Below are 8,951 nucleotides of genomic sequence, written 5' to 3' on the forward strand. Positions count from 1 at the left end.
GCTCCCACAGGGTTCAGTGTTAATCACTGAGGCTCACAGAGCCAGACTAAGGCTCCCACAAGGTTCAGTGTTAATCACTGAGACTCCCACAGGGTTCAGTGTCAATCACTGAGGCTCAGAGAGCTAGACTAAGACTCCCACAGGGTTCAGTGTTAATCACTGAGGCTCACAGAGCCAGACTAAGGCTCCAACAAGGTTCAGTGTTAATCACTGAGACTCCCAAAGGGTTCAGTGTGAATCAGTGAGGCTTCAGAGAGCCAGACTGAGGCTCCTACAGGTTTCAGTGTTAATCACTGAGGCTCACAGAGCCAGACTAAGGCTCCCACAGGGATCAGTGTTAATCACTGAGGCTCACAGAGCCAGACTAAGGCTCCCACAGGGTTCAGTGTTAATCACTGAGACTCACAGAGCCATACTGAGGCTCCCACAGGGTTCAGTGTTAATCACTGAGACTCACAGAGCCAGACTAAGGCTCCCACAGGGTTCAGTGTTAATCACCGAGGCTCACAGAGCCAGACTAAGGCTCCCACAGGGTTCAGTGTTAATCACTGAGGCTCACAGAGCCAGACTAAGGCTCCCACAGGGTTCAGTGTTAATCATTGTGGCTCACAGAACCAGTCTAAGGCTCCCACAAGGTTCAATGTTAATCACTGAGGCTCACAGAGCCAGGCTAAGGCTCCCACAAGGTTCAGTGTTAATCACTGAGGCTTCACAGAGCCAGACTGAGGCTCCCACAGGGTCTAGTGTCAATCAGTGAGACTCACAGAGCCAGACTGAGGCTCCCATAGGGTTCAGTGTTAATCACTGAGGCTCACAGAGCCAGACTAAGGCTCCCACAGGGTTCAGTGTTAATCATTGTGGCTCACAGAGCCAGACTAAGGCTCCCACAGGGTTCAGTGTCAATCACCGAGGCTCACAGAGCCAGACTAAGGCTCCCACAGGGTTCAGTGTTAATGACTGAGACTCACAGAGCCAGACTAAGGCTCCCACAGGGTTCAGTGTTAATCACCGAGGCTCACAGAGCCAGACTAAGGCTCCCACAGGGTTCAGTGTCAATCACTGAGACTCACAGAGCCAGACTAAGGCTCCCACAGGGTTCAGTGTTTATCAATGAGACTCAGAGCCAGACTAAGGCTCCCACAGGGTTCAGTGTTAATCACCGAGGCTCACAGAGCCAGACTAAGGCTCCCACAGGGTTCAGTGTTAATCACCGAGGCTCACAGAGCCAGACTAAGGCTCCCACAGGGTTCAGTGTCAATCACTGAGACTCACAGAGCCAGACTAAGGCTCCCACAGGGTTCAGTGTTTATCAATGAGACTCAGAGCCAGACTAAGGCTCCCACAGGGTTCAGTGTTAATCACCGAGGCTCACAGAGCCAGACGAAGGCTCCCACAGGGTCTAGTGTCAATCACTGAGACTCACAGAGCCAGACTGAGGCTCCCACAGGGTTCAGTGTTAATCACCGGGGCTCTCGGAGCCAGACTAAGGCTCCCACAGGGTTCAGTGTTAATCACTGTGGCTCACAGAGCCAGACTAAGGCTCACACAGGGTTCAGTGTTAATCACTAAGACTCACAGAGCCAGACTAAGGCTCCCACAGGGTTCAGTGTTAATCACTGAGGCTCACAGAGCCAGACTAAGGCTCCCACAGGGTTCAGTGTTAATCACTGAGGCTCACAGAGCCAGACTAAGGCTCCCACAGGGTTCAGTGTTTATCAATAAGACTCACAGAGCCAGACTAAGGCACCCACAGGGTTCAGTGTTAATCACTGAGGCTCACAGAGCCAGACAAAGGCTCCCACAGGGTTCAGTGTTAATCACTGAGACTCACAGAGCCAGACTGAGGCTCCCACAGGGTTCAGTGTTCATCACTGAGACTCACAGAGCCAGACTAAGGCTCCCACAGGGTTCAGTGTTAATCACCGAGGCTCACAGAGCCAGACTAAAACTCCCACAGGGTTCAGTGTTAACCAGTGAGACTCACAGAGCCAGACTAAGGCTCCCACAGGGTTCAGTGTTAATCACTGAGGCTCACAGAGCCAGACTAAGGCTCCCACAGGGTTCAGTGTTAATCACTGAGACTCACAGAGCCAGACTAAGGCTCCCACAGGGTTCAGTGTTAATCACTGAGACTCACAGAGCCAGACTAAGGCTCCCACAGGGTTCAGTGTTAATCACTGAGACTCACAGAGCCAGACTAAGGCTCCCACAGGGTTCAGTGTTAATCACCGGGGCTCTCGGAGCCAGACTGAGCCTCCCACAGGGTTCAGTGTTAATCACTGAGGCTCACAGAGCCAGACTAAGGCTCCCACAGGGTTCAGTGTTAATCACTGTGGCTCACAGAGCCAGACTAAGGCTCCCACAGGGTTCAGTGTTAATCACTAAGACTCACAGAGCCAGACTAAGGCTCCCACAGGGTTCAGTGTTAATCACCGGGGCTCTCGGAGCCAGACTAAGGCTCCCACAGGGTTCAGTGTTAATCACTGAGACTCACAGAGCCAGACTAAGGCTCCCACAGGGTTCAATTTAATCACTGAGGCTCACAGAGCCAGACTGAGACTCACAGAGCCAGACTAAGGCTCCCTCCCACAGGGTTCAGTGTTAATCACCGAGACTCACAGAGCCAGACTAAGGCTCCCATAGGGTTCAGTGTTAATCACCGGGGCTCACAGAGCCAGACTAAGGCTCCCACAGGGTTCAGTGTTAATCACTGAGGCTCACAGAGCCAGACTAAGGCTCCCACAGGGTTCAGTGTTAATCACCGGGGCTCTCGGAGCCAAGCTTTTGCCCTTTGTTAGGCATTCGTCAACGTTGTTAGCTCTGCACATCGTTTAAAAACTTTCAACTCCACGTGTCTGCAAGCGTGTTAAGTACTAAACTCGCCTGTCCTTCATTTGGCCGACCGATCCAATGCCTGCGTCTTCCATTCACTCTTCTGTTGTTGTTTTAAAAACAAAAGAAATCGTTAATTAAGGGCGGTCCCGAGGCATCATTTGCGCGGGTTAATATTCGTTAACTTTTAAATCATTTTCTCCAACTGAGGCCTGGTTCCGGACCAGCGCCGTACGACCCGAACCTCCGCCGCCTCCCTCGCATCAAAGCCGGCGGCCGATCAAGGCGAGGCCGGTGAGGCTCGAACGAACAAAAAAAGAAACACACACACACCGCGGGGATTCCTTATTTTATTAATATAAATATCGCGTAAAGGGCCACCACGTCGGCGTCGACCTTCGGTCTCCGTGTTTGCTTTAGCGCCGTGGGAGTAAAGTTAAACATTACTTTATTGTCGATTTGTCATTTGGTTTAAAGGAGCAGCTACGTGGCGTCACGTGACCACCGGCATGCGGAAAAACTTGGGCGGTTGCCTCTGTCGGCGCGGCGGCTGGACGTTGCGGACAACGGTTTTTTGTTTTCTTTTTCTCTCTAAATTGCAGTGTAGTTTCTAGTAGTGTATAGTGTAGTGTATAGTAGTGTAGTGTATAGTAGTGTAGTGTATAGTGTAGTGTATAGTGTAGTGTCTAGTATAGTGTATAGTAGTGTAGTGTATAGTAGTGTAGTGTATAGTAGTGTAGTGTCTAGTAGTGTAGTGTATAGTGTAGTGTATAGTAGTGTAGTGTATAGTGTAGTGTATAGTAGTGTAGTGTATAGTGTAGTGTATAGTAGTGTATAGTAGTGTAGTGTATAGTGTAGTGTATAGTGTAGTGTATAGTAGTGTATAGTAGTGTAGTGTATAGTAGTGTAGTGTATAGTAGTGTAGTGTATAGTAGTGTAGTGTATAGTGTAGTGGATAGTAGTGTAGTGTATAGTGTAGTGTATAGTGTAGTGTATAGTGTAGTGTATAGTAGTGTAGTGTATAGTGTAGTGTATAGTAGTGTAGTGTATAGTAGTGTAGTGTATAGTAGTGTTGTGTATAGTAATGTAGTGTATAGTGTAGTGTATAGTAGTGTATAGTGTAGTGTATAGTCGTGTAGTGTATAGTGTAGTGTATAGTGTAGTGTATAGTGTAGTGTCTAGTATAGTGTATAGTAGTGTAGTGTATAGTAGTGTATAGTAGTGTGTAGTAGGGTAGTGCAGTGTATAGTTGTGTATAGTAGTGTAGTGTATAGTGTAGTGTATAGTAGTGTAGTGTATAGTGTAGTGTATAGTAGTGCAGTGTATAGTAGTGTATAGTAGTACAGTGTATAGTAGTGTATAGTAGTGTAGTGTATAGTAGTGTAGTGTATAGTGTAGTGTATAGTGTAGTGTATAGTGTAGTGTATAGTAGTGCAGTGTATAGTGCAGTGTATAGTGTAGTGTATAGTAGTGTAGTGTATAGTAGTGTAGTGTGTAGTGTATAGTAGTGTAGTTGACAGTAGTGTACGGTAGTGTATAGTGTATAGTAGTGTAGTGTATAGTAGTGTATAGTGTAGTGTATAGTAGTCTGAATTGGTCTGTTATAAAGTAGACACTGACAAGGGGTTGACAGGTTTGTAGTAGTGTATAGTAGTGTATAGTGTAGTGGGTTACTGGGTAAGTGGGTGGCTGGGTGAGTGGGTGAGTGAGCGAGTGAGTGGGTTGCTGGGTGAGTGGGTGAATGCGTGAGTGGGTGAGTGAGTGATTGACTATGTAAGTGAGTGGGTGAGTGAGTGACTGAGGGAGTGAGTGGTTGAGTCAGTGGGTGAGTGAGTGGGTGAGCGAGTGAGTGGGTGATGAGTGAGTGAGTGGGTCAGTGGGTGAGTGAGTGAGTGGGTGAGTGAGTGAGTGAGCGAGTGAGTGAGTGATGAGTGAGTGAGTGGGTGAGTGAGTGGGTGAGTGAGTGAGTGGGTCAGTGAGTGGGTGAGTGAGTGAGTGGGTGGGTCAGTGAGTGGGTGAGTGAGTGAGTGGGTGAGTGAGTGAGTATGGGTGAGTGAACGAGCGGTGACTATTGGCTGGGATGAGGTCCCAGTCCGGGATAAAGAGGCAGTATCCATAGTGACGTTTCAGCAAGAGTGAGTGTGTGGGTGGTGAGAGAGTGGGTGAGTCAGTAGTGAGTGGGTGATTGGGTGAATGAGTGAGTGAATGGGAGAGTGAGTGGGTGGCTGGGTGAGTGGGTGCCTGGGTGAGTGGGTGAATGAGTGAGTGGGTGGGTGGCGGGGTGAGTGGGTGAATGAGTGAGTGAGTGGGTGGCTAGGTGAGTGGGTGGCTGGGTGAGTGAGTGGGTGGCTAGGTGAGTGGGTGGCTAGGTGAGTGGGTGGCTGGGTGAGTGAGTGGGTGGCTAGGTGAGTGGGTGGCTGAGTGAGTCGGCCTTAGAGACAGTGCCTACTGCGGCCTATTGTGTGATAGGGCCCTGGTGAGTGGGTGAATGAGTGAATGAATTAGTGAGTGGGTGGCTGGGTAAGTGGGTGGCTGGGTGAGTGGGTGGCTGGGTGAGTGGGTGGCTGGGTGAGTGAGTGTCTGGGTGAGTGAGTGGGTGAGTGGGTTGCTGGGTGAGTGGATGAATGAGTGAGTGAGTGGGTGAATGAGTGAGTGGGAGAGTGAGTGGGTGGCTGGGTGCCTGGGTGAGTGGGTGTGTGGCTGGGTGAGTGGGTGGCTGGGTGACTGGGTGAGTGGGTGGCTGGGTGAGTGGGTGGCTGAGTGAGTGTGTGGCTCTGTGAATGGGTGAATGCGTGGGTGAGTGAGTGGGTGAGTGAGTGGGTGAATGAGTTGGTGGCTGGTTGAGCGGGTGAATGAGTGGGTGAATGAGTGGCTGAGTGATTGGGTGGCTGGGTGAGTGGGTGAATGAGTGGGTGAGTGAGTAGGTGAGTGAGTAGGTGAATGAGTGGGTGAATGAGTGGGTGGCTGGGTGAGTGAGTGGGTGAATAAGTGGGTGAGTGAGTGGGTGAGTGAGTGGGTGAGTGAGTGGGTGAATGAGTGGGTGGCTGGGTGAATGAGTGGCTGGGTGAATGGGTGGTTGGGTGATTGGGTGGCTGGGTAGCTGGGTGAGCGAGTGGATGGCTGGGTAGCTGGGTGAGTGGGTGGCTGGGTAGTTGGGTGACTGGGTGAGTGGGTGGCTGGGTAGCTGGGTGGCTGGGTGAGTGGGTGGCTGGGTGAGTGAGTGGGTGGCTGTGTGAGTGGGTGGCTGGGTGAGTGAGTGGGTGGCTGTGTGAGTGGGTGGCTGGGTGAGTGGGTGGCTGGGTGAGTGGGTAGCTGGGTGGCTGGGTGAGTGGGTAGCTGGGTGAGTGGGTAGCTGAGTGAGTGGCTGTGTGAGTGGGTGAGTGGGTAGCTGAGTGGCTGGGTGAGTGGGTGGCTGGGTGAGTGATTGGGTGGCTGTTTTCCTGCTGCCCATGTGACTACCACTACCGTCACCGCTGCCACTCCACGCGTATCTTACGCAGTTCCTTCGTCCAACCGCTGGGCGAGACGTCTCCACTGCTGATACGTTTCATCATTACTTCGCCCGTGCCCCTTAATTCGATGTGGGGGGCGCGGCTGTGTGCCACAGATTTAATTTTGAAACTATGGGAGAGAGAAACAGAAACAGCAAGAGCAACGTAGGCCTCGTAAAAATCGTATAAGCGGAAAATTCAATCAACTATTGTTTTTGTTTTGATTTAAAGCTTTCGTGACTGCAGGGATTCATATTCTTGGTTCTTTCGGTAAAGTCACCACCATGTAGAAGGGAAACAATGAAATAATACACGCATATATTTTTTTTATATTTGTATTATCACCGGATAGTACTTTTTAAAAATAAAATTATTTTTATTTTATCACCGAATACCTTTGTGCCAATATCAAAGTATGAAAAATAAAGACTAGTCCTTACCCTGTCGGGCAAATCAAACAGCAGTTGTGTCAGGATGCTCAAACCCCACAATAGAAACTCGTTGCAAGGCCATCATCAAGTATCTGAATGAACCACACGCACGGCGCTTGTGGTGAACATTCAAACTCACGTGGCTCATACAACAATTATAATAACAACGATGATGTTATAGGCATTGTCTTTGAAACTGATTGGCCTACACCAGAGATCGCAGTGGCCATCTGTATGGCCTTGTCTCACTAGCAGTGTCTCACTAGCGGTGTCTCACTAGCAGTGTCTCACTAGCGGTGTCTCACCACCCAGTTTCTCACTAAGTGTCTCACTAGCAGTGTCTCACTAGCAGAGTCTCACTACCCAGTGTCTCACTACCCAGTGTCTCACTACCCAGTGTCTCACTACCCAGTGTCTCACTAGCAGTGTCTCACTAGCGGTGTCTCACTAGCGGTGTCTCACTACCCAGTGTCTCACTACCCAGTGTCTCACTAGCAGTGTCTCACTACCCAGTGTCTCACTAGCAGTGTCTCACTACCCAGTGTCTCACTACCCAGTGTCTCACTAGCAGTGTCTCACTAGCAGTGTCTCACTACCCAGTGTCTCACTACCCAGTGTCTCACTAGCGGTGTCTCACTAGCAGTGTCTCACTACCAGTGTCTCACTACCCAGTGTCTCACTAACAGTGTCTCACTAGCGGTGTCTCACTACCCAGTGTCTCACTAACGGTGTCTCACTAGCGGTGTCTCACTACCCAGTGTCTCACTACCCAGTGTCTCACTACCCAGTGTCTCACTACCCAGTGTCTCACTACCCAGTGTCTCACTACCAGTGTGTCACTACCCAGTGTCTCACTACCCAGTGTCTCACTACCCAGTGTCTCACTAGCGGTGTCTCACTACCCAGTGTCTCACTAGCGGTGTCTCACTAGCAGTGTCTCACTACCAGTGTCTCACTACCCAGTGTCTCACTAACAGTGTCTCACTACCCAGTGTCTCACTACCCAGTGTCTCACTAGCAGTGTCTCACTACCAGTGTCTCACTACCCAGTGTCTCACTACCCAGTGTCTCACTACCCAGTGTCTCACTACCAGTGTCTCACTACCCAGTGTCTCACTACCAGTGTTAGACCAAAAGGCGAACAGGACAAGGACAATGCCACAAATATCAGATTACTTACAGCTCGGGCTGAGCAGCAATATCTATGGGATACATTTTTGCCTGTAGCAAAGTATAAAGTACTAGCTTTAGTACCCAGCGTCGCTCGGTGGGCGGCGGGGGGGGGGGTGCGTGACGTCAGCAGGCACACTGCGTGACGTCAGCAGGCACACTGCGTGACGTCAGCAGGCAAACTGCGTGACGCTGCCGCATGCGGTTGACATCACCGATGTGACGTCACCACCCACTTGCCGTGCAAAATATATCCATTATTGCGGCACCGTCACCCCCCACCATCAAATACGAAAGTCTATTTTTTTACTTTTTGCATTGTGTACAGTCTGGAAGCTACCCACATGCCAAATGTCAAGTTTGTTGCATGTCGGGAAGTACGCTAAACACTTCGAACATACACACACACAGACGTTCACAAATTCCCCCTTTCACATATATGCAGGAGAACAGCAGTTGTATTTCGAACGTTCAAACGCCACAGTAGGTTGCCCGTTGCAAGGAATCATCAAGCCTCTGCATCGACCACACACGGCTGGAGGAGAACGCACGGCGCTGTCACAGCGACGTGGCTGAGTGACGGGGGTCGTTGAGGCGACGCTCATTCGGGTAGGGATGACGTGTCTGCGGAACGACGCGAACCCGCGGGGTGTTTGTTACCGTGCACAATGTCACGTGGCTAGACAGAAGCTCCCCATCGAATCAGACGTGGTGGGAGCATACATCCTGTCTAAGTGTGGGTCTGTGGTTCTTTGTGTGAGTCTACGGGTCTCTGTGTGAGTCTATGGGTCTCTGTGTGAGTCTATGGGTCTCTGCGTGAGTCTATGGGTCTCTGTGTGATTCTATGGGTCTCGGCGTGGGTCTATGGGACTCTGTGTGAGTCTATGGGTCTCTGTGAGAGTCTATGGATCTCTGTGTGAGTCTATGGATCTCTGTGTGAGTCTATGGGTCTCTGTGAGTTTATGGGCCTCTATGTGAGTCTATGGGTCTGTGTAAGTCTATGGGTCTCTGCGTGAGTCTATGGGAC

General features: G+C 50.4%; 1 protein-coding gene across 1 annotated transcript in view; it reads right to left on the bottom strand.

Annotated features, from left to right (window-relative positions):
- The window catches only part of GRTP1 (growth hormone regulated TBC protein 1), a 34,586-nt gene extending 31,570 nt beyond the window's left edge, over positions 1-3,016 (bottom strand). The window contains exon 1 of the mRNA XM_032979181.2: positions 2,884-3,016. Coding sequence (XP_032835072.2) covers positions 2,884-2,927 — 44 coding nt within the window. The 5' untranslated portion in view covers positions 2,928-3,016. The remainder of the gene's footprint in view (positions 1-2,883) is intronic.
- Positions 3,017-8,951: the final 5,935 nt, after the last annotated feature.

The sequence above is a fragment of the Petromyzon marinus genome, chromosome 70 (genome assembly GCF_048934315.1).
Source record: "Petromyzon marinus isolate PM22_M1 ecotype Great Lakes invasive population chromosome 70, UKy_Petmar_22M1.pri1.0, whole genome shotgun sequence".
Classification (NCBI taxonomy): domain Eukaryota; kingdom Metazoa; phylum Chordata; class Hyperoartia; order Petromyzontiformes; family Petromyzontidae; genus Petromyzon; species Petromyzon marinus.